The 26591-nt window shown below is 37.7% G+C and overlaps 1 protein-coding gene across 1 annotated transcript; it reads right to left on the bottom strand.

The window, feature by feature from the left end:
• Positions 1-4419: 4419 nt before the first annotated feature.
• Positions 4420-21822, bottom strand: LOC145781211 (uncharacterized). Its single transcript, XM_082592991.1, has 24 exons — positions 21651-21822; positions 20639-20807; positions 19900-19987; positions 19152-19217; positions 18137-18649; positions 17748-18017; positions 17233-17289; positions 16532-16618; positions 15715-15824; positions 15177-15300; positions 14972-15049; positions 13954-14079; positions 13601-13695; positions 12755-12923; positions 12510-12590; positions 11988-12086; positions 11542-11715; positions 11042-11168; positions 10659-10790; positions 9660-9909; positions 8729-8965; positions 8225-8300; positions 7851-8039; positions 4420-5816 (listed from the first exon to the last, which is right to left on the bottom strand). The coding sequence occupies exons 1-24, from the start codon at positions 21688-21690 to the stop codon at positions 5589-5591; spliced, it is 3585 nt and encodes a 1194-aa protein (XP_082449117.1). The 5' UTR covers positions 21691-21822; the 3' UTR covers positions 4420-5588.
• Between the last annotated feature and the right edge of the window lie 4769 nt (positions 21823-26591).

Here is a 26591-nt window from a genome sequence, read left to right as displayed (position 1 = left end):
TATCATTCTGCAAACAAACGTGCAACAAACTAAACAAGAAAAAATGAAGGACTTCACCCAAACGAAATGATGTCATAATCAAATAACTTTCTTATAATCTTCTAATTCAACGTCACTGATAGTTGGACAAATGTAAAAAATAATTAGTGTGTTCGGTTTTCAAGTAGCCTTCAAGCAACAGTCCCTTTGTCGCCACAAAGTCGTTTACAAACGCACGTCGCACCTTGTAGTCCAGTAGTCCACTTGTTGAAGGATAGTTAAACGTTGTTTCACCGTTAACAAAGGTTACAAACAACGTAAAGCAAACGAAAAAAAGTAAACGATCCAATTGCTAAAAACTTTTACTGTCGGCTTGTCGCTAATGCGTTCGTTTTTTGTTTATCAAAGTAAAGAGAAGACCACCAAATACTCTGCAGTGAAGAGCAAACCATCAAAGTATCTTTCAGAAGAACAATTGCCAGCCACGACCTGCCAGCTCAAACCAAATTTACCAAAAGCACCATTGCACAATCGACAAAGCTGTCAAGCTAGCAAAAGACTCTTCAAAACAGGGGCGTCTAACTCGCGCGCCACGTATGGCAAGTTGAACCTTCTGTATTGGTTAGTTAGTTCATACTGGTTAGGACAGCAGCAACCATTTTTTTGCGATGATATATCACTTTGACTATTGCTTTATGTAAAAGTAGTAGCAGGTGGTAGAGAAAATTGGTTCCGGTTTCGACATTGTATTGATTTAACATATAACATCCCACTTAATTGAAGTTAGTTCACATCTTCAAAGGAAGGGGACATTTCATTGATTGCATGTTCGACCATGTCAAAACTTTTCTAGTGAAACTATCTTTCTGGGAAAGACAAATAAAAAACAAAAACCTTCCCCATTTTATTACTTTGTACTCGAAACGATACGAATGGAGTTGGTTGACTTTTTCAGTGCGAATCCAGATTTAAAGGATAAATTCAATAACAGTTCACTAATGGATTTTAACCCCCCTTTCTTCCGGCGCCCCATTTCCCCCCCCCCTGCTTCCGGCGCCCCTGGTTAGTTTAGGTTATGTAACTTAAAAAAACTTTTATCCTCTGTTGCAGCATCATTTGACAAAATTTTACTATTGATTTGGGCTGAAAATGCTTTCAGAATTCGCAATTTTAAGACATTTTTTTTCAGAATTTTCTAGGGGAGGTTCTACACACCCCCCACACTGCCGGGCTCACCTACATGTCCAATAATACTCATTTGCTTTCTCCACCCGAAATTGTGTGCTGGCGACGTTTTTGCATATTTCTCCATCACTAATAATTAATTCACTATGGTATCGATCAGTAGTTGTTTGAAAGACTTGTTTCTATGGCTGTTAGGGCGGAGGTTAAAGGCCTCAAATGGACAACACCATAGGGACTTTCTTTCTCTAAATACAGCCTGTTGAGACTAGAAACTGCGAGAAATATAGACCCGGCGTGAAATCTGCCATGCGTGTACTGTAGCTGGACAGTGATCTGGAGTTGGGCCTACGATTGTACCAATGGCACGTAAAACCATGAGGATAAAAACAAAAAGTGATAAACAAAATTAATATTTTTCTTTTTTTACTTTGATAGGCCTAACATTTCTGCATTGTCTGCAGGCGTTGAATCAATGTAAAAAGAACGAGTTTTACCAAATAAGATGTTGTCACAGTTAGCAAGCATGCCAGGTTTGGCAGTTTTCAGCTCAGTTTTGCCGATTCAGCTTTTGATTTATCGCTAGTTTCTTTATCTATCATCGATCTTGAAAATCGAAAAGTTCCTGAGAAGATGCGTGTCGCAGCCTCACTGGTTGAATGTATACAGTGCAACGCTTTCGATTCATGGTTAAAACAACAATTTCTTAAAAACTCAAGCATTCTAGTCAACAAGCTGACTTTATTTGCCTAAGCAAAATAAATCAAATACTTATAAGAAATATTGGAACAGATTAAAATGACATAAAGTTACAAAATTAGACTGCTACTTTTCGGACTTCCTCAGGTGTAACCTGTTCCTTGGCACCAGAGGAGTTTTGGATGACAACCAGTAAACTCTACCAAGGAGCTGCAGTAAACGTCAGCCAGCAGTAAGCCACCTATATTTACACTGCTTGGCAGTTCTATTCTTGCATTTTTTTTCTACTTAGATTGAAAATAGCTACGAAAGAAAACTTTCATCAAATTAACTGAAACGAGAAAAATGCTCAACTAATGATGAATTACACTGGTCTACAAAAACAGATTTTTTTTTTGCTTTATGAACTTTGAAAACTGATTTAGAGTATTTTTGGGATGCTAAATCCGACCTCAGATTTATCCTATCACGTCAGGTTTGTGAGATATGATAACAACAAATTGTTACTTTTGTCAAACGTAGAAGATTTGGCGTTCCGTTTATCACCAGCATACACAGTGCTATAACGAAAGGTTAGTATTAGACAGGCCAAAACAGCCTAAATATTGTTACTGGACAAGCATTGTCATAGGCCTGCTTAAATCTTTGTGGTTTCATGCAAAACATTGACGGGGGAGGGGTCAGTTATACTTTTAGCCTCCCTTATAGCTTGTTATTACTGCCTTGTTAATAATGTTGCATAGAAAACAAATTGGTATCAAAATTATAGTTGGTGAGTGCATTTCAGCTACTTATGCACCACATAGCCTGGATTTTTGGATATAGCACAATCAGGCGCGAATCTAAAAGTTTTTTTCGGGGGGGGGGCCAGAAAATTTGAAAATCAATTAAAAAGAAAGAAAAAGCTAAACAGATATGAACAATGATACTACGACATATACGATATGCTAGAAAATAGACATTAAAACAACCATTTTCATCAATTGTGATGCCGAGGGACTAATATCAGCTGTTTAGAAGCATATCAAACCATTTGATGCGGAAACATACAATTTTTCACAAAATTTTGGGGGGGCCCGGGCCCCCCCATAAATCCGCGCCTGAGCACAATGTGTATGTGCAATAAACGCAACGTCAAATCTTCCACTATTGACAAAAGTAACAATTTGCTGTTATATCTGACGTGATAGAATAAATCTGAGGTCAGATTCGGATTCAGCATCCCAAAAATACTCTAAATCAGTTTTCAAAGTTCATGAAGCAAAAATCGTGTAAACCAGTGTTATTATTGATGATTGTGTGCAAGGCAAATTTTATAATAATCGTCTGAAATTTTGAACAAATGCATTTAGATCAGAAAAAACACTAGTTTTTCTATACTAAATGCGTTTGCTCTACATCAGGGTTGTCCAAACTTTTCTCAAGAGGGCCAGGTTGGATAATGCAGAAGTGCCCGAGCAGTGGTGGATCTGGGGGTACGACCGCCCCTTCTAAAACACAAAAAAGTTTGTTTTTATTCATGGTGTTTTTTTTATTTGTTAGTCAAGGTCCGATTAATGTAGACCTATGCATCATTGTGTTTTATGAAATCGCCTCCCCCCCCCAAGGTTACTTGGGAGATCAGGCCCTGTGCCCACGAGAGCCAACAATCCCTGATTTTACGCAAAAGATGTGGGCTATATTATTGTTAGGCCTAAAGATTGTCAATTTTTTACAAAACAATATGCAAGTTTGAGCATTTTGTAACAAACTTGCCTCTGTGATAGCCAACCTGTACTGATCTTCTTGTGACACTACGTGGACATTATTTTGATTGCAGCCGAAACTTCTGATTAAACATATTCAAAAAATTTCGCTGATTTTCTGTTGGTGTTTACCATCATTCTGCTTCCAACATTGTTAGTCACGTCTAAACAGCTGGGCCTGCGTCAGCGCTTTTTTCTTCTTTTACTAGCGTGAAACTTACTTTTGAACTTCATCAACCAGCTATCTAATAAGTAATAACTTTGACACCAACTTGTCGCTTTGAAACAAACATGGCGAAGTACCTTGCAGATCGTATGATGAATTGATGATCTAAGGAGGGCCGTAGGCGACTAACTTTTTTTCAAATTTTATATTTGCAAATGCATTTACAGTACTTATTAAGACGTTTGCGACAAAAATGCGCATTATTGGATGGTGCTTGCAGGGATAGCCTCAGATCGTTTGAATACGGTATCCCTGGATTCTTCTTACCTCTTTCGCATCTGCAAGATGCTGGGGAGTGGGGACTAGACCGTTTTTTGCTGCATCATTAAAAAAATTACATTAAAGTTTTCCAGCCGACACTAGACGGCCTATTCCTAAAAGGTATTTCCTGCGAAGCAGCAGGATGTCTAACAAGTTTTAGATCAAGATCAGAGTTCCTCGAGACCCATGGTTTAAAAATCCATGACGATTGACTACAGTAGAAAGGTTAGAAGTTGTAGCATACCACTTAACCTAGTACTTCTATAGTCTCCAACGAGCTGCAACTAACCCGCTCCCAACACACATCAGGTGCAAGAAAAGACTATTTACTTGTAGGCTACGTAGTTTAAATGCGCTATTTCTCTTGATGACTGGTGACAGTATTGCTACGGGTAACATTACTTGAGTGCTTGACGAGCACTGAACTTTTCTATTTAGTCGGTTAAACGCGACCAACGAATCAAAATGGGTTGATCAGTTGTCAAAGCATACCAAGAAAATTGCTACCGTAAAATCAAAAGAATCAACTTTCAAGAAATGCATCGAAACTGACGAAAAACTAGAACAGCGGCAAAAGAAATGTTGACACAAAAAGCCGTACAAGTCAAACGCGCACTCGCACCAAATTGTGCAGTGCTAATGGTATAACACGACAAGGCACTGTCACCCAATGAAGGTGGCTCACAGTCTTTCAGTAGCGGATATACCTTAGACATAGCCCACTTTTTTACTACAACTTGATTTTCAAATAATTACAAGGTACATAGTGAACAAAGAGGCTAAGCTTTAGAAACTTACTAGGCTAAGCTAAAATTTTTCCATATTTTTCGAGGGACACGTGGAAGTTCTACTGCCACTAGACTGGCTACTGTAGACTTAACACAGACAATTTTCGTTGAAATAAGATTTTTTATACAGGTCATTACGTTTTTTCCATGAGCTAATTTAAAAACGCAATATCATATTTTTCTTCAGCAAAAAACATTTTAGTTACTCCAGTCAGAAAGCTACTCTGCAAAAACTAAGAAGAATACAAGCGGCAATTCAGGCAGACAGAGCGAGGCAAGTTAATCTGATAACCAGATTTTGAAATATTGTCTAGAAAAGATGGGGCCGGCAGATTGATGTGAAAAAGCAGTGAAGACAATCGCTAAAAATAATAATCAGCCATCTCCATTTTTTGCAAGACGAAATTGGATGATGATGTAAGAACGATGAAAAAAACACATTTTGTAAGGTTTACTAATAACTAAATTCTACTGCAGGACCTTTTTCACACGCGTTACCAGCGTCAGAAGACATTACTGAACAACACTGGTTTGAAAAACAAACGTTTACTAAGCGGAACAATGTTACGGAAACGTGTTACGTCGCATTCTCATGGCTAAAGCGACAATTTGCCAGCAACAATTTATCATTTTCTTCGAAGAAACAAAGCTTTTTAATTTGGATAGTGCAACGACTATGCAAGTGTGACTTCTCATAACTGGAGATGTTTATTGAGTGGGCTTGCCGCTTTGAATCGACGTCGTATCCATCTCTTCTTGAAGATCAGGGTTCTCCTCAACATCCATCTGCTCCTCATCGTCTGCTTCCTTGAACTGTTTATTACAATCTTCTTCGTCATTGGACTTCTTAATGTTTTTGGTCGTAGTTTGGTTTTCATGCGAAGAATCCACCAACGGTTGTGGTTGAGAGGCAGGCTTGTCTGTTGCTGGCGAAATCTGAAAAATTTAAAATACATGACACGTTCCAATAATCCCACGGCAACCATTTCTACAGTGTTATTGTCATTTAAAAATAAATAAACCATTAGCAATTAAAACAGTAACAAACCAATCCAAACGAGTATTTCCGATAGCCTACCATGAAAATCAGAACAGATGCTTTGCAGATGAACTATATAAGGAATGAATTGCATGTTGTTGGTAATAAAGAACTTGCCGAGGGTCATCAGAGCCAGTTGGCAAGCGCCAACAAAGCTAAAGCAAAACGAAGATGCAATAATTGAAAGCGAGATATTTTTGCTTGAAAAAAAAAAACAGCTTGGTGAGCGTAGAAGACCTAACTAGCTGCACTGTTTCGACTTCAGTAAACGGTCGCTTGTCATTTACACTTGACACAAAACAGAAGTGGACATGCAGAATAGGAGTTTTCAAAGCGATGTGCTGATAAGACCGAATCAGCCAAAACGTTGTCAGCCGTTCATCATAGTCAACCGTTGATGTAAAAAAAATCTGATGGTAAAATAAAAGAATAAACCTTCACGTCAAAAGTATTTGCACACAGTGGCAGTCCTCGAAATTAGCGGCGGCACACGGCAATTGCCGTGGTAAATGCCGCCGCAAACGTCATAATGGCCATTCTGCTACGGCAATAAAAATGCCGTCGCAAAATAAGCATTTAATTCGGACAAAAATTGTTCAAAATTTCTTCCTGTTTGATTTACTCGCAGCGTGAGTTTAATCAGCAGAAACATCGCACCAAGACCTCACCTCGGACTATTTTACTTGCTGTGAGCACTCACGCAGTCTTCGAAATTAGGATATTTTTACTTCGCAAAAACGTTGACGAGGCCAAACGGCAAAAGTTGAAATTGCCTCGGCAATTGCTGTGAACATTTATTTGTACCAAAACAATTTATTTGTACCGAAAAAATTGTACCAAAACATGTAAAATGAGAAGAGAAAGAAATATTCGAATAGTCTATCACGACCGTACTGTTTGATTTGTTGTGATTTTACCAAAAGTAGCGATAAAGCGAACAACGCGATACGCACGCTGTTACGGTGATTCACGTTCACGGGGGGAGGAAGTAAGTTAATTTTGGGTTGGTTCAACGTTCGAGTCGGCACAAATCGATTTAATTTTGCCGGTGGGTTATAATGCGTAACAACAATGCCCAATAAGAAATTTACGTTTGTTTTACATTAATTCGACATCTAGCGACGTTGAATTATCATGAAATAACGTTAATTGCTCAATCAGGTACCGGTAACAAATCAATAGCTCCCTGCGAGAAGATTGCCTCGATTTACGTATAGGCTACACTCACATATTTTCGGCACAATTAGGATACTGCGAGCAACACAAAGTCTGTTGGATAAAGAACTAGTCAGAGTCGGAATCATCGGAGGATGAGGTTGTCGCGTCGTCACTGAAATACTTGAAGACGCAAAACTGCCCTTTCATGAACGCGATGCCATATCATCGGAAGCATTACTTTTCTTTACTGCCAAAGAACCATTATTCGATGAAAGAGTAACTTTTGCGTAACAATTAAGCCAGTATTTGTAAGGTTGCAAACTTTTTACGGTTTACAAGAGCATTGTCAGCGCATAAAATACAGTAGCTTGCGTAATACTCTGGGCTACCGCCGTGTGACACGATGAAGTGCATGAAATTTCGTTTGATTAAAGCATACGGCAATTGCCGCCGCAATTCAAGGTTTGCTGATTTGGCGACGGCAATGTTTTTGCCGTCGTAGATGGAAGCTAATTTCGAGGGCTGCAGTGGTAAGTCTACTTTCAAATGCTAAAAGCCTAAAAATTATCAAAGTAGTGGAAGTTACACCGTTGTGGTTGGCGAATCGCAATTTTTCGCTGTTCTTACGAGTACACACTACTCAGCCTTGTGCTAACTGCCAGAAAGAACGCTCCTTTTTAGATAGCTATCGGTTAGTTGTTGCTTTTTTAGATTAGCCGTTTTCCTGGCAGCTTCAACCATGCAACAGTGTTCTAACAACAAAGTATACTTACCTTGAAGAAGGTTTTAAAAGCTGCGTGCGTTGGAACCCCGAACGCAGCGCACTCGCTCGCTTCAACCTCGTTAGCAGAAGGCTCTCCATCGCCAGCCAGCGATATAGTCGTCAGGCTGATGCGTCGTTTCGTCTTCTCCACTTGCTCGAGTTTTTGACGAGAATTCTCAATGAGTTGCTCGGGGGTTATCTGGAAATCATATTTTCCGATCGATCCAATCCGTCGTACCAAGTAGTATAGAACGGTTATTATCGTTTTTAAACGTTTATAGAAACATCGTCAGCAGACTAATGCAGAAAAATTGATTACTCAAATACTCAGTTTACCACTCAACCTAACTCATTTATATGATCAATTGATCATCCATTGCATACCTTGGAAGTTGTGAATTTTTCCACAGTTTGGACAGCTTGGGTTTGAAGCGCTTGTTTTTCTTTTTCCAACTTGATTCTGTGCAAAACAAGGAAAAGTTGAAGCGGGTTGAGTTAATTTCACAAACAAACACTTCGCGGTACGACTAATTAAAATTAGAAAAGCTTTTATCACAAGTTGCAGTGCAAGGACGCTTTGGCAAACCTAACCAAACTGGACGGTGCAAATGGTACAATGAAATCTCAATTGCTCCTCTGGGCTAGTGGACAAAATGGCCACCTAAAATTCGGTAGATGCGGATTCAAAATCTTATATAAGAATAAGATCATTTAGCAAAGACCTTGTAATAAGGATACGAAGTGTACTTCGAATTTATCATTGAAAAAACAAACAAAAAAACTTAAGGTAATATTGCAATCGACTGTGGTGAGACTGTCTGTAAGCGTTGAGAGAAGTGGATGCAGCATTAACGTCACAAAAAACAATTTCAAAAATAAACCGGAAACCTGTTGCTGCTTTTCTCCAGCAAATCTTCTGCTGAAACTTTGGTAGCAAATTTATCAATGCTGCACTTTACTGGGGTTTCGGTTTGGGACGGTGGGGGTACGTTCGTGGGGGGTTGTATGATCTCGGATGGGTATAACTTCATATCAGGTTCAAAGGTCAAATGTTCCCACTGGCATGGTAATGGGTAGTCGCTTTCTTTCAAAGAATACTTCTCAAACACTTGGTCAAAAACATACCTAAAAGACATATGGTGCTTGCATGATATGACAGTGCAATAGGTTACATTATCTAAACAAAGGCTACAATATAGACATAAGACTGGCGTACTTTTGACATGTCAGCTAAAATAACACGCATTCCAAAATTTATTTTTACTAGGGAAATTTTTGCTAGAGAAGATTCTTTAAAGTTAGTCATTGTTTTTTTTAAACAATCTATCATTTAAAAAATGCAGAATACTGTTAACAAACTATACAATAAAACATCCATACAATGTCGACATACACAGGCCATGACAAAGTACAGCTTAAAATTTGACAGAAGGCCGATTAGTTAGTAGCTAAAATCGCTAGTATAAGTTGATAATTTGGGTATTAATTAATAGATATAGTCTTTGTGTATATTTTGAGTTGCTTCTGTGTTATTGTTGTCATTCACATTACGAGTAGATTTTGCTACTTGTGCTGAAAATCCAAAAAGTGTCCGGCAACACTGCTCAATGGGAAAAAATTGTCATTTTTTAACGTAATATTAAGAGTTTTGCAGTGTTTTGAGATTCAGTGATCACACTTTGGCAATTTGGATTCTCAAAACTATCACTTCAAAGAGACATAACGTAAATTTAGCTTAGGTTTCAAAATGGAAACTACATCAGCCTTCAGTTTGCACGCTGTCAAGGCCTATGTGTATATCGATCGCTATGATCCATACCAACAAGCTCTAGTGAGTTTTTCTTTTCTTCCATAAACACCGATTTCTCTAATTTTTTCACGGATTTGAGTTTTTGAAATCCAAAATGGTCCTTTTTCTTGCAGTAGGACCATAGACAGTCCAACGACCCCATAAGGACTTTTGGACTGCGGGCTTTGATTGAGAACAGACCCATGGGGCCTAATCGGTGATTTACCGCATTGATTTTCGACCTGTAAGTTATCGGTGGATGTTTTCTCCCCAATCATATCTGTTGGAAAAAAGATTATTGGCAGTTTTTCAAAATCAACATTGCGGGAAGTGGAGAGATCCAAGCCTGCAAAATTAGTGCGTTTTACATTGAATCAACATAACATTGACTTCGCATTCTCAACTTATGAACTTGCTTGGGTTGAATGAGAATGTTAAGTTGGAGAAGACGAATGGAGTGGGATGGTATGGGCATGTTTTGAGAAGGGATGAAGATGATGTTTTGAGAAGAGCGCAGGAGTTGCGAGTGAAGGATCGTAGAAAACAAGAGACCAAAGAAAACGTGGAAAAAGCAAGTTGAGGAAGAAAGCAGCAAGGTGGGCTTGACAAGAGAGAACGCGTTAGACACATCGATGTGAAGGCAGGGTGTGAAAGCGGCACTTGGAGGTGAATCCGGCCACCCTTGGTAACGGGGACATCATCGGATTAAAACTGGACTACTACTACTACAACGTCAGCAGATGTCGAATCGTTGTATAAACAACTGCTTTTATCGGCCAGGCAGTCAGGCACACACCACTCTAAGCTTATGTATGATTGTATCCTAAGAAAAGAAACTTGTAAAGTCTAAAAAACTAGTCCACTCCAACAGCGACTTATCGATGCTAGCACTATAAAAACAAAGTTGGACTAACACGTTTGATTTTGGCTCACAGACTAAACGAGAATAATCGAGCAACTCTTTGGTAGGTTATCAAAACTTACAAACTTTCACAACAAAATAATCGTCTTTGTATGAATGATGCGTACCGGTATTGCTTGAATTGGCGATGGCTTTCACAGCAGAAGAGTTTTTACGCTGCCAGTAATATTGGAATTCAGGAACAAGCTTTCCCAGGCTGTGTGGGTTTCCATGGAGCATTCTCACCAAATCAGGAATAGCTGGAAATGAATGCATCAATAAGATCAGGGTATTGCTAGACAACCAAGTCCAATTTATCCTCAACACTTGACGGGACCAAAACTGAAACAAATGCCGTGTTCTGTTATCGCAAGTTGCGATAAAAGTTATATTTGCAAAAAGAAAAAAAAAAAAATTTTTCCCAATGTGGTGCCAGTAAGTTGGTTCTAAGAAATATTGGCAACGCTTCGATTGAAAACATTAAAACATCAACAGAGGAACTGTAGGCTACCTTCTTCTGGGACGGATTTCTTTGCAGAAACGTTTGACTTGTCACTTTTTGTCTTGCTGTTCTCATCTGATGACTTCACAATTTTTTTCACTTCCAAATCAATTGGTGCAGGAATGAAAAATTGAATCTGTAAAAACATGAAAACAAATTTGAGCCAACACATTTAATGGTCTATTAAAGGTTGTGAGTTTCAACAAAACAATTTCAATCACAGGCTGTAGAAGAGACCAACTGCCAAGAACAAATGGAGTAAGATGATATGGACATGCGCTAAAGAGGAAGGAAGACTTTTTCAAAAGGTATTGGCTTTGAAGCAGGATGAAGACGTTTAAAAAGGACATAAAAACCAGAAGAACAAGGTAGACAAGGTTGGACTGAAAGAGGAAGATGCGGTGGAAAAAAGCGATGAAGATCATCGCTGTCAGGGAGGAATTGGTCACCTCAACCGAATTTGAATAATGAAGATAAAGCAGAGCTGTCGTGTACCACGTGCTGCCTACCTCATACTTTTGTAGCATATTTGAGTGTTCAGTTGAGGACTGATGTCCACTATCCGCCCATATACAGCCGATGGTGATGGGAGTCATAACTTTCACTTTCTGCTTGAAGGAATTTTCAAATTCTTGTTGCTTCATCTTCAACTTCTGGTCAGAGAGTTCTTCTGTCACGTCGTCCTGACGAAGATAGAAAAAAGTTAATAGCATCAAACATATTAACATAAAAAAATCAGAACCACAAGGTGCTGGCATCACTTCAAGGTAATCACTGTCCGGAGCACAACATGCCTCTCCTCGTTCATAAAGATGAAGGAATAATGAAGTGGCACAAGCTGCCTTTTCACATTATTACTAACTTGACCAGCATCTTGGTTCGTAACTTAATGTTAGTTGGAAAAACCATGTTACTCTAGTTGAAATCCAAGCTGAAAAAAACCCCAAGTTCACACCTCTCCCTCGTTGATTCCTTCATCATCGGAAAGATATCCATGAGGAACAAAGAATCCGTCTCCCTCCTCATCTTCGTCATCCTTTTCTCCTTCTTCCTCCTGAGACAATTTCGGAGTTAATTTTGAAAATGTTTGAAGCTAAATTAGATTGTTCTCACTGGGATGTTTAGAATAAAAATGAATGAAGCGGAGAAATTAGTGAAACACGTTTTTAATCAGGTGGGTCAAACTTTGTTTAATTCAAGCACTATGTTGAAAGTTACTCCAGGCCAAGTACACTTACAGTAGGCCCGTAGTATGTTTCGCATGGCTCGTAACTAAAATGACACGCAAACAATCATCATCATCAACCAATTTTGATCATAGAGGCCATGAATTAATCCTTTTGTTGAGGGTGTGGCCTGTCTGTCGAGAGTGAAGCTTTTCCCTCCACATTTAACAGCTTATCGAGTTGACAGAGTCCATGTTGTTCAGGGCTAAAAGATCATACGCAACAATGAAGAGTTCAAAACAAAATCCCACCCCATCACTGTTCGCAATGTCTTCTCCCTCTCCGGGATCTTCCCACTCGTCATCTGAGTCCACATCGTAATCGAATAAACTCTGAAAGAAAAACAAGACACTCCGAAAAAAATTCATGCATTTTTATCTAAATGAAGAAGTATGAAGGGACTACTGTACCATTTAAAACAAAGAATGATTATCAACTATATTCGCACTTATAAACATGCGTTCAAAAGAGACATCAAAATTCGAAAACTTCTTACCTTGTCTTGTTTACGTGGATTCCTAGCACTGAGTAGTTTGCTTTTCTTCCTCCAAGTTCCGTAATAAGGAGGACGGTTGTTCTCTGAAAACTGAAGCAACTTAGCCCGGATGTTTGCAGAGCGAGCCTCACCGTTTGACGCGATCACTTCCAGCCCATCCTCTGACAAACTGTAAGTTGATGAACGCATATAAGGTAATGCCAAGTTTTTAACTGCAGAAGCTTCATAGCTTTTTTAAATCATAGGTTTTAGAATTGACTCGATGTATTGTATTGGAAGAAGCAAAAATCGTGTAAATGAAAACGTCATTGCAGAATAAGAGCTAGACAAAACTGACAATGTGAGATGATGTCCAGGCCCAAAGGTAAAATAGAATGAATGGCAGTAACATGAATGAGTTTTTTTAAATGAAATCCTGAAACGACACGTTTCATTGTTTTATATTAAATGTACTTTTGAAAACGAAAAATTTTAGGCTGTTACAGTGAAAAATTTCACAATAATGTAGCAAGAAAAATTACATCATATGCGCAGTAAACCAATTCCCAAGCAAAGTTGGCCAAACTTCTAAGAAAAATCGAAATCTTGAGCGAGCAAAGATTTAAAAATAAGAAAAAGTTTAAACCAAGGTAAGTTAACTTCCTCGGTAAAGACGCTTTGTGAAGTTCTAGTCTGATGTTTCCGCTGCGATTCGCCATGTGGAAGTCGGAAAAGCTAAAAATTAACTAAGAAGTGGGTTGTGTTGTAATTATTGTGAAAGTAGGAGAAGACACGATCTAATTCGAGATATGGCTTGGAGAAAGTATGTTAAAAGGTTAGGATCCACTGCACTGGAGCTTTCAGTACCTGAGGATTTTCTTGTTGCGACTTGGCAGTGTTCTCGACCGGTAGCGTTTGGCACCAGACTTCTTCACCTCAGAAAGGTATGAATGAGCATGTGCCTTGCAAAAAAAAGGATTAATGTTTTGCGTTTATAGCGATGAAGATGAAGACAGTATAGTTTTCGAAACATTTCTTTGCGGAACATGAGTTTAGTATCTACATTTTGGGCTCTTTATTTTTTGATTAAACAACAAAACCCTTACGAAAAAGCAATATTAACCAATGGAAGAAACTGCAATCTTTCTACTCGACATTTTTAACATTTTGGTTTTAAAATCAAGAAAGATTGAAGCAGACTGGAAGACACAAAAGAGCACCTGATCTTGTATGTGGCAATCAAGAGCAGATGTCCTTGACGAATTGAGCTGTTTGTGCTTTGGGGAAAGATACATATCTTCTTTTAGTTGAAATGGTATGAAAGAACCAACGACCTTCTCTGTCGACTGAAATAGTAAACACGCAAGTCAAAAAGCAAGCGTAATTGTAACGCAAATTACATATAGTTTCATAGGCTCTTTAAACAACGTTCAAATGTGTTTCGTGGCAGATTGACCGAATAACATCCTATATGAACAAGGGAAGTGTGAAGTATGTTAGATTTGGCTCCACAAAGCAGTTGTTCCTTTTCCGTAGCAAAAACCCCGTGCGTTAAAAATACAAACAGTAGGTGTCTCAATTGTTTGTCGTAAAATTTACGTCAAATCCTTTTGTGCAGTAATTACAACCCTCTGAGAAGACTTTGTTGTCTTACCACCCGCGAGCAAAGACGTGAATTGGTCTACACAAAGAACCTGATAAGAGAGCAACTGAGCGTTCAGAACTCGCAGACTCTTTTTTCATTTGGGTTGTGTCAACACTGAGCTAGGGGTTAAAGGGACATTTGTGTATTTGAGACCTGCGGTACCGCTTTGGGGGCCCTAACATTAACAACAGTCAACCTGGCGAAACGTGTACCGAAACAAGTTTTCATCTTGCAAGATAATACAAGAAAGAACAAAAGGAAGTCACAAAAACCAGACAGAAATGAAAGAGAGTAATTAAAATTTTTTATAAATGTAAGTTTAGCATCATCATCATAGAGTATTTTGGCAAAAGTTCTGGGGTAGGTTGCCAGGTCTTTCCCCAGGCCAGAGCCGTTTAGCCAACGTATATAACATACGTTGTTGCCACCTCTCCACCACGTTGAGGAGAACGGTTGGACTTAGTAAGTTTAGCAAATACTTTTAAATACACAATATAGATTTAATACTATTATTGTACACTGTAAGTTATTTTTTGCAACCACCATACACATGTTAAATACGCAAACGTCTTGAATAGGCTAATAGTAAATACCTTCCGAAGAGCAGGACTTCGTGCTGATGGTGTAAAAAATCTCTTAAAGGAAGAAGCTTGTTTTTCACTGATGCGCTTCTGCAAAGAGTTCGAGTCTATGAGTGGCTGGACAGTAGTCGCTGCGATTTAATAACAATCGCAGCAAAGAATGAGCTTCACTCTGCATCGCAGGGAGCTAAATTAGAAGGCATATTCATGTAATTACCTTTTCTTCTTCCAATTTTTCTTTTTCTTGCTGGATTTTTTGTCTTTCCAGCTCTTTTGCTCGCTTTTCGTCCTCTCGTTTCTCCCTCTCTTTTTCTTTTCGCTCTTTATCCAACCTCTTAGCTCTGTAACAAGATTGGAATCTTAATCAAATTAGTGATTCTAAATAAAATAATAAGTAACGGCTAAGTTCCCACTAAAATGCACTAATTCAGAATAGCGCCTAAATCGCCTGACGTCACAGGATAGGCGTCCAACTGATATGTGCCATTGCGCCTACTAGTCATGCTACATTGATGAAATAGATGCTGCGCTCGTGGCTTCTGCCAGCTTTCATGGTGTCATGCAGTGTCCTCACACAGATTGAGTAGTCACTTACAACGCAATTTTTGCTCTTCACCCCAAAAGGAGCTTGAAGAACTCACATAATTCTCCAACTGTGCATGAAATATGATGCAGGACTGATTTATCATACCCCTTTATACGGATGCATCAATTGCATCATGCATTAGAATAGTTATAAAATCAAACATTTTTACTCTAAATCTAATCTTCTTTTCTCTTGCTCCTCTTGTTTCTTTCTATTTTTTTCGTCTCGCATCTTCTCCATTTCAACACGTTTCTTCTTTTTCTCCTCTTCGCGCAATTCCTAAAATTATACAAAAACACGGTTACTTTACCATCCACACTTTTAGTTAACCTATATTTAATATATTTACACAACTTATAGAAAAAAACTACGTTCTGATGTTGGTGTATTTTACTTTATAAGTATGAGCACTGTTGAGTTAATTATCGAACGACTAAACTTTAGATGCATGAGTGGGGTGTACTTCCCTTGAACCATCAGCTTAACCGCTGCAAGGTTATTCGTTTCCACGGTATTCCCATTGAAAAGATACTTAACTTCGAATCTGTTTGTGTGATATCTTTGTACGGTAGGAACTGCTCAAATATTATATGAAATCCTTAGGAGGCAGGGGTTGTTCGATTGCACATTTTGCGATATTTGCAGTAGCGCAATTTGGAGGGTGAAAGATCAAGAAAGTTGTGTCATATGAACCTTAAACTGTTCTCTTAATTTATCAGTCATTGCAAAAAGAAGCAAGTACGTCAAACATGAAATGTAGGTCAAGCTGAACCTGCATGGAAAAAGTTTGGACCAGAATTCTATAGGGCATCATAGGCCTATAACAGTAGGTCATTTTATACCGAATCATCGCGTCTAGAAAGTGTAGTTTGGGCATCTTTTGTGGTTAAAATATAATGTCGTTTTGTGTCCAACGTAACAGGCTCGTTTACAGTCACTGTACGAAACACAATTTGATGTAAAAAGAATTCTGATTTCGACCAAACCTTCTTTCGTTTATTTTCAAGTCTTTCCAACTCTCGCGCTAACTTCTCTTCTTCTTTTAATCGTTTCCTTTCCTCTCTCAATTTCTCCTGAAAAACGAAATTGTTCATGAGTGGTTAACGATTCTTTAATACTTTATATCAGTTACCTGTCGGCTGCATAACAGAGCGGTAAGAGCCCTAGTACGACACTCGAAAGGGATCCGGTTCGACACCGCTCACGAGCAGGCGGCTGTGTCTTTGACAAAACACTTAAATGCAGCATGCTTAAAGGTAAACACGAAAATTGGCTTCCTTGCCTTCTTGTCCACTTAATCCAAATCTTCAACGACCCGGCGTAAACCTAGATGCGACAAAGAGTTGGCTTCTTGTTGGAAAAATTAAGCAAGATAAAAGTTTTTTTTTAATTTTTTAATTACAAAGACTGACTCTCAGATGCTTGTCAAGCGTGGAGAGCACAAAACCGATGCTTGAAAGGCTGTCGGTTCGCCATCCCAAGAGAGCACATAGCTAACAAGACCTTTACTGACATGCTCAAACGAGGACACACGAAAACCAACTTTTTGCTTTTCCACCCACTTAATCGATACCTTCAACTTCCTTGCATGAGCTTACAAATAATAAAAATAACATTCTCAACAATATGTTGAAGCTTGAGACGTAAACCTCATGTACATCCGGGTACAATCAACTTATTTCCTCACCTTTTCTTCTTTCGCCTGTTGAGCTTCGGCACTGAGTTTGCCAGATTTTTGTGATTTCTAAACATATCAGTAAAGCTTTTCTTTAACGTTTTCGTATAAAAATTAAAAAGTTGTGATTTACGATGCACAGCTAATCGTTATTACTTCAATCAATTAATCCTCGGACGTCGCCTGCAACTTTTAAACATTGAGAATGTATCAGGAGTAGTTGGACCACACAAGCTGGAACAAGGAGCTCACTGCCACAATAAACAAGGTTCGATTTCTTTAAACTTGATTTGAATGGTAGCAGTGGGTCAATGATGAGCAGAAAGAGGATTAAATTTATTTTTCGATATCTAAAAACAAAACTTAAACCAAGAAAACTAGTAAAATAAAAATGTCGAACGTGTTTATAAAATTAGTGTCACTATTGTGTAAAAAAATTTCCGAAATACCAGTCGCTCATACAAAACAGTCCATGAACAAAAGCAGAGCAGAGGCAATACTGAAAAACAACTGCAAACATAGCCTACTTTAACTGAAGGCGGTGTTGTCGAACTTGAATTTGGAGAAGCCTTGCTGATGTCATTGTTGCCTTCTGTATTACTGGGCGACTTTGTGCACGATAAGGAAGGCTCGGAGGTAGACTGGAGTGTTGTTTCTGCAGCGCTAGCGCTGGGTGAGCCGGGAATTTGCGCCTCAGCAACTGCCGTAGATATTCTCGGCTTTTTAACATTGTTGTCTTCAACGATTTCTACCAGTGGTTTTTCGTCATCAGAGAAATCATTGCTTTTGGTCTGATCCTGAATATGCGAAGCTATTTAGAGGCGTTTGAATTAAAAAAATAAGATTTTGATAGGGTTGCAAGCGTGGCACACATTGAACGGTGATGGTTATTAAAACATCTTAAATATATATTTACCTTTTCAAATTGGGAAAATGGAATTGGAGACTCAGAGCGAGGTCTCTTTTTTGCTGAATCAGTAATCAGCGGGAGCTTTGTAACATCAGCTTCTACTTGTATAGAGTCATCATGTATTTCAATTACATCTTGTTGCTGCCTGGTAGATGTTAACGGCTTCAGTTCAGTTGGAGCCTCATCTGTTACTGACTTCCTCGGACCTGACCACATGTCTAAGATGGAGCGGCGTGGTTTTTTAGGCTTTTGTTCACCAGAAGGAGGTGTCACTGTAATTGCGTCACTAGGGTTCGAACCAGTCGTTTCAATGGGACTTTTAGATGTTTTGTTGCTTGCATGAGACGTTGCTCGGTTGCTTGGAGAAGGAGTTCGGTTCCTCTTTTTCCTATCTCTCGCCATATCTCGATTCAAAACCATGTTATCTCCGTCGAGCAAACCTCTCTGTATAACCGACTCTATAGCATCCTCTATATTCTTTTCAACTTCTTCAGACAGCTTCCGATTCTCAGGGGAAATCTAACAAATGAGATATATATTTATATCAAGATGTGTCAGCAAGTGCGTGTAGAACAGGGTGTTGCCACATGTCAGATACAAAAAGTGGCTATATTTCTTACTTTATGATCATATGCTACTACTACTACTACAGTACTAAGAAACGTGAGATATGCGAAAAATAAGTTTTTCCAATTGTATGCACACAAGTTTGAGCGGTGGGAATCAATTCTTGACTTTACTTTGAATTCTAATATTTGAAACATATGATGAATTATTTTTAATAAGTAAATTAAAAAAGGTGCAAAATGAACGCTGTAGTTACTATCCTTGTTGGTACTATCGTTCAAATAGATTTTGCTGCCAACTAGTTTATAAAGTGTACAAAACGTTTTCAAAAAAACCTCAACCACAATGCGCAATTTGTGCACACAAAAATGTTCATACAACTCAAAACAGACTCTTTCTGTTGATTGCACCTCAGTGACAAAAATGTATTCATCTGTCTTTATATAAAAATTACCTCTAAATTGTCTTTTTCTTGTTCAGATTCTGATGAAAGAACTATCGCGTCGGTTGCATCAGTTTTCTGAAAGTTAACCATTAACCAATGATACAAACAATTAGCAGTACCGCTGAGACATGTGTGTGACGATGTCATAATTGTATGAATGTATGTATTGTGACACTGTGGCATCATTTAGCTCTTCGGAGTTGAGTGTATTATGTTCTTGTGATTTAGGTCGGATACAGGGTACAAATAAAATAACTGTGATGTCACAGACGTCTCCAAACAGTGTTTGGGAGTTTAGAAACAGGGCACACTGCTTCAAGCAAAACGCACTAACCATATTTTTCTAGCATGTTGAAATGGATTTTGAATGTAAATTAATGGATATATACATTGTATTTTGGCAATGTAATTTCTTAATACAACTCGTATAATTGTGTTAATATTTTTTAACAGACGTTCTTCGACAAAGAAGAACAGACGTAATATTTTTTTCTGTTTGTTGCTACCCTTTGAAAGATTGCTTCGGCAAATTTCAATTACCAGTACGTCTCTACTGCTAAGTGATCTTTTAAAATAGGATATGTAAATTAGATTTGAATTGTTCTAAAAACTTGCACAATATTTTTCTCGCCTGTTTGATTAAGCTACTACATGTCACATTTTTTGACATATATCAATAAATCAATAATCAATATAATCAACAAACTATTCATATCTATTTGCACTAAAATGTATAAAAAGTACATTAAGTTATTACATTTAATTCGCTTTCGATGCTTGAAGTTGATATCTCAGGGCATTGAATAGTTTGATGGACATCAGCTTTGACTTCAATCAAATTTGAACTGCAAAAAGAGCAAGCTTTAAATAAACAAGCTTTAAATAAACAGAAAACACAATTAAACTAACTTATAAAAAACAATTTAGTTCAATTTCTGATTTACTAACATATTATACAAGTTTAAATAAAAAGGTAAGTAACTAAGTATACTAAAAGATTACTAAGTATTTTGAAAACAAAACAATTTTGATTAAAAAAAAAACACTCTATAATTTCAAGAAGATTGTATTAAAATAAGTAGCACTTTTGTGTCACATTTCAACTCTTCTTGTGAAGGTGGTGAGACCGTGAGACTGGGAAAAACATTAGGTTAGTTGTGACCTTCAGGATGGCAGATGTACAATTGGAACAAATAATTGGTTTACATATGCTACTTCTATCACTAGCAACAGTTTACGCAATACCTAATCCATTACCGAAAGTACTAAAGCAACATTGCTTTCATTTTGGAAGATATACAATCAAGACTGCAACGATTCAAAACAATATCTTATCCACATATACCAATCAAAGGTAGTGCGCTAAACTCTAAGCTAACGTATTGGTTTTAAACAAAATATTTCTAGTACTGAAGTTTTTCTTAAAAAGACAATGCCATGCATTGCCATGGTATTTAAAGAGAAAAAAATAATGACATAGGAATTGATTTTTATACCTTTGGATAAGTTTCTTCCGCTTTCGAGGCATAGATTTAAATGTGACATCGTTAATCTTGGTTGAATCTTCATCACTATCACCATCAACTGAAAAAATTTTCACGGGAATGTTTTCCTTGTCTCCGCTATCAATTTTTGTAGTTGCAAGTTTTCCAAATGACAATCGTACTACGTAAAATCAAAAATGTTTAGTTGGAATAGTCACCACGACCCTGTTTATTAAAAGGTTAAGCATAAAAAATAAAGATTTCACAAGTTATGTAGCATTCATACATGGACAAATTAGATGGGATAATCACTAGATCGTTCAATATGCTGTTCAATTAAAGATGTTTTAAAGCTGTTCAATATGAGGCCACTGGTCGCGGGTGACATAAGCTTAGGACATGATCATTTATAAACAAATGTGTTATTTTCTATCTGAAAGGTACCAGTTACAAAAAAGGTATTATTACACTTTCTTTTCCAAGAGAAGAATCATAGATAACATTAAATCGAGACACTGTGTTTTAACAGTTAAAGTAAGGATCTTGCATTGTACAAACCTAATTTTATGTCCTTCAGACATAAACTCACCAATACATAAAGACATAAGCAATATATAAGACAATAAACAAGATATAACGACTCCTGGACCAAATTGTATAAAGTTTGAACAAACAGTAGAGTGGCATTGAGTAGACATACGGTAGTATCGCTTGGTGTGTGAGAAGTCTTTATTGACTTTAAGTTTAACACCTAACTGAATTACCAGTACTTCTTTACTGAGAAATGAGAATATTGACAAATACAAATAACTAGCCTATACAAGAAAAACGTTATAAATCCTTGATTTATAGACTAATTGTTTATCACATACACAATTGTGTAACTAAGCTATGTATTGTAATTGATGTCAAAACTCTTGCATTACTGACATGGCGAAGATTGTAAGTAGTCAAGGTATTAACTATTATATGAATAAAAACATAAAGGTAACATGAGATCTTAAGTTTGCTTAAAACTACTAACCTTGTTTAAGCTTTTTTGCTGGAATGACAGAATCGCTCATAATTATTTGACAGAGAACTGCAATGTGCAGACACTTGGACAGAGAAAAGTGTTGAATGTCAGCAATAAAAAATACAACAGTTGATTGAATCACACACAATAGGATGTCACAAGTTTGCCTAACATGAACCAAATAACTGTTCAGTGGAAGACAGAAAAGAATGATTTGTTTGTATGTGGTTCAACAGTATTGCCTGTGACTAATCAATAATGTGACGGCTTACGCCAATTGAGCACTTTACTGGGGGTACCTTGCTATGCATTGCGCAAAGCTCACTGCTTGCAGTTTGAGCACTTTGGCAAGGTTGGCAGTAGTACTATTTTTGGTGCTTACGTACCACAAATAGGAAAGTGTCACATGGAGGTATATACCTTCATGACCATTCCAGTGTAATACAATTTGGGTAGAGAGGTAACTCTTTTAAACCATAAACAGACATAACTAAGCAACAACACTACATTTAACATTATAAAAACAAAAAAACAACAAGCGAACGTTTTCGGCTAGTCATATAGCCCTTTTCAAGCCTATAAGAAAAATACATTATTGAAAGAAATGCTAAAGAAATGACTAGCCGAAAACGTTCGCTTGTTGTTTTTTTGTTTTTATAATGTTAAATGTAGTGTTGTTGCTTAGTTATGTCTGTTTATGATTCCAGGGTAAACACTGCACTGACGAGACTGGAAGGTCGAAACGGTGTGCACTGTCTGCAGTTATTTAGGCACATCTGTAACTGTGAAATTAAAGGAGTGGTTTTTAACCTTGTTTTCATCCTACTTTCCAATTTTGCACAAGTTTAACACCAAACACTACCTTGTTCATGTGGATTTAATAAACACAGTGCATACTGCATATATCAGTGAAATACTTGACACTGTTTCTCAGCAAATACATTTTTAAAACAAGGTTTAATTCTAGAAATTGGGCAAAAAGACAAAGACTAAACTTATCTCTAAACAGGCAAATATTTGCCTGTAGTCTGTCTTTTCTTTTATGTATGTTCTAATTTGTATTACATGCTTGTATGCTTGTCCGCCCCGTTAGCTCAGTGGTTATGCACCAGGCTCAAGACCACGCGGCGCTGGTTCGACTCTCGGGGTGTGCGCTTGAGCAACGCATTTCAGGACTGCTCTCCATTCAGCAGCACCTAATGAATGGAATAATTCTCCGGCAACAACAATTCACCAATCGAAAACTTCACTCTGCCAATCTCGGTAACCAGATCTCTGTCAAGAGCCTGTACACGTATGTGAAACTACCAGGAATAACCTATCAAGGCTTTGTCAGTCCGAGGATAAAGATTCAAAAACCAATCAACCAACCATTTTACACCTCATGCGATCTGTTTCCCACTGAGTTATTCACTTGTAATCATTCTTGTACCACTTGTTGAATTTGTGCTGCTCAGTCTGGAGTATCATTTACAGTTATAGTGCACAGTCAAATTTATTTTTTTAATTATCACTGTTTTGCAGATGTAAAATAATTCCTGTTGAGAACACAAGTACATGTCGAAAACACTTGAAAGTTTATTTTAATTATTTCGTATCTTTTTATGTAATAAAAATAGAATATGCTAAACCCATTGAAGTTGCTTTGTTTTGTATGTCTGTGGTACAACAAAGTGAATTCTGCCAAAGCTTTAAAAAACAAATAAACTGAACTTACAAAACAACGTTGTCCTTGTTCCTTTATGCCTAGCAATTATATATCTTTATGCCTTATATATCACACCAATTAAAAAAAACAAAATGTAAAATACAATCACATAAATAACCACTGCACCTCAGCAAATCATGTGTGTGTTGCAATGTTTCTGTAGCCAACTAACACTTTCACTTTGGTGTTTTCATTGGTGTTTTCGTGTTTAAATTTCACAACAATTTACTACCAGATTGCTTCACCAACCTTTTTAAATATGTCAAAGAGGTTCACAGCCTGTCTACAAGAAACCTTGATAATGATTCTCTAAACATTCCATACTTCTCAAAAACACTTACTCAACATTCAATAGAATTCACAGGTGCAAAAACATGGAACGAATTTCCTTCTTCAATTAGAAAGACTGATACAAAGTCACTTTTTATTCACAAACTAAAACAACATTTAAGCAAAACGGACACGCAATAGAAAGACAACGTAGAAAGGCTTTCTTGCATTCTTGTGAAGATTTTAGTAGAAATCCGAAATTATTTACAAAAGATTAGGCTTACCTAACAATAATATCGATTGCTTGTGCTGTACTTTTATGTTTGTAAATATTAACAGCAAACGCAATACTCCATAATCAACACGACACGTCACAAAAGGGGATGAGAGCTTCATCAACACCATCAGGACATCATCATCTACCAGCTCATCCATTCCATCACCCACCAGGACAAGAAACAATAACTTAAACTGGATATCAAACTTCAATCGTCTTAGGCTACTGTGTGATGTGCAGTCTAACCATAGAAAGAGCTCAACACCTGCTCTCCTGGGCCACATTGAAACGGGCTTTTGCCTGAGGATGGGTTTCTTTTATGTCCGGTTTTCTTTCTCCATCCTATTATTATTATTATGACTGCTCATCCACATCAATATTGGAACTGGCAAATTCAATCCACAACACTTTTCCTTAGGCTGTCATTCATTACTACATGTGTGCTTCTCTCTGTTCTTGTTTTATTTTTTGCTATTTGTTTTTTTTTTGGGTTTTGTGGCCATGCTAACTACTGATATATAGCCTACTACATAATTTTTCATTCAGGCACGTTTTAAACCTTTCAAGGTTTTGCCACCTTTTCCCGTTCGTTAACGTGCTGGTAGGTTTATATCGATTTTTGTAGTTAGTATCTTTTTCGTCCCGGACGCGTTAATGACGAAAAATAAAATGATTGATTGAACTTCCCATATCGCTCCCACCCAGTGCTTCCACTTTTGACAATTGATAAATCCTCTTCAGTTTCCTTTTTTATTCTGAAAAATCCCTTTTTTCTCAGTCGGAAATCCTTCAAAATTTCCTTCATAGGCAAGGTTATTTTTGACGTTATTTAAGTTAAAAAAAAGTGCCAATACAACTTCAAAGTTATTTTAATCTTACCCAAGTTACGTTTTAACCTGAAAGAACAGAAAATCAGTGAATTGAAGAAGTGGTACAGTATTCAAATCGCTACAAAAAACAAAACCTTGCGGGCAGTAGCATGGCTGATTTAGTTGACAAACCCAATCTGATACCATAAAGTGCTGAATAAATTACAAAGGTTAGCTTGATTTTTTTTCAGTAGCAATGGTATGTCGAAGCAACACTGCTTTATTAGAACAGTAGGCTACACAAAAGCAGCACATATTTTACAATAACATGGTTTACTTCCTTTGTTCACTGTCCAGCCAAAAAACCGCTTGTCAATTAGTCGGTTTTGGGATATTTACCACCTGGAGTCCTGGACATCATTTACCAATTACCACTCTCATCTTTCCCACACGAACTCTTTAACCTATCCCTAACACTGAAAATATACAGGTGGTAAATGTCCAAGCGCAAGCCAGTTAAAAAGCGCAAGCCCGGTCGTCAGCGTATGCTCAAATTCTATGAATGGAGACAAAGGACCAGATGAACTTCAATTCGCTTTTAATTCCAATTCATACACAGCATGAATTTGTTGTATATCCGGATTTCGAGCATTTAGCTCTCTTCAGTACAACTTTTGAATTGCGAATGAACAACACTACAAATGAACTGGTATTTATAGCGAAAAAGGTTCCACGTTGACGGCGATGGCATTGCAAAACAACGTCAATCACTGCCAACGTGGAGCAAACAATTTGGACAGTGGCGAAACGGTTGAACGAACAATGGATAAAGGCCTACGAATAAAATTAACACGTGGAGAAACTTGCGTTAACAATATGAAACAACTCAAGAAATAGCCGTCCGCATACGCCAAGCAGCGGCCACCTGTGACTTCTCGTCCATTTCAAATCCATTGGACGAAGCTTTACGTAGCCTACTCGTTTTATTTGTTCAATAGGTAACGAGGCGGTACTGCTAATACAACTTTAAAGTTATTGTAATCTCAATTAAAGCTATTTTAATCTCGATTTTTTTCAATAGCACCGGTATGCTATGTCGAAGCAACAATGTTTTATTAGAACAGTAGGCGGAAGCAGCACATATTTTGCAATAACGTGGTTTAGGCTACTTTCTTCGTTCATGGTCCAGCTAAAAAACTGCCTGTCAGTTAGTCGGTTCTGGGACATTTACCACCTGGAGTCCTGGACATCAATTACCACTTTCATCTTTCCCACCCGGACTCTTAACCTATCTCTAACACCGAAAATGTGCAGGTGGTAAATGTGCAGTAACGAATTATCCATCGATTAACAAATTTATTTTTGTGTTTAGTTCGGTTTTCCTTGATGCGCTAACTTGTTTAACTCTTCAATGCGAGGCTATCTCTTTTTTCTCCTTGTCAGTAACGTCTTCACAATCATCTGAGACTGATGAAAAACTTTAGGATACTAGGCCTATTCATGATACTGACTCAGTCTGACTGTGTACACCATACAGTACAATTATACATGTCGTATACACAGCCTAGCTAGCTCTATTATGGGTGCAACCTAATTCGTACCCTGAACAGTTGGTACCCTCATTTCGTACCCTGAAAACTAACTCACTCACTGCACTCGCGTCCAATTCCCAAAATGGCAAGAATAGAAATCAAGTGACGGAAAGGCGAGAATGGGAAAGAGAGTGAGTGAGAGGGGGTTTCGGATGGCGACGGAAACCAGCTGATCATCGTTATTGCAGTCGTTTTTAGAACTTTTGAATGGAAATATTAATAAAATTTTGTTTAATATTGCTAAAAACAACAATTCCCTTTTAAGACAAAATTTCCATGTAAAATTGTTAAAAA

The sequence above is a fragment of the Aplidium turbinatum genome, chromosome 12 (assembly GCF_918807975.1).
Source record: "Aplidium turbinatum chromosome 12, kaAplTurb1.1, whole genome shotgun sequence".
Taxonomy (NCBI): Eukaryota; Metazoa; Chordata; class Ascidiacea; order Aplousobranchia; family Polyclinidae; genus Aplidium; species Aplidium turbinatum.
This window is presented reverse-complemented; position numbering and strand designations above follow the sequence as displayed.

Bases quoted from the DNA above. Each gene is read 5' to 3' on its own strand.
- LOC145781211 (XM_082592991.1), bottom strand. From the start codon at position 21,690: ATGAGCGATTCTGTCATTCCAGCAAAAAAGCTTAAACAAG. The intron at 15,301-15,714 runs GTAAAAATGTTT...ATCTTGTTACAG, and splicing joins AAAAGAAGATTAGATTTAGA to AGCTAAGAGGTTGGATAAAG. The intron at 11,169-11,541 runs GTAGGCAGCACG...ATGTTTTTACAG, and splicing joins ATATGCTACAAAAGTATGAG to ATTCAATTTTTCATTCCTGC.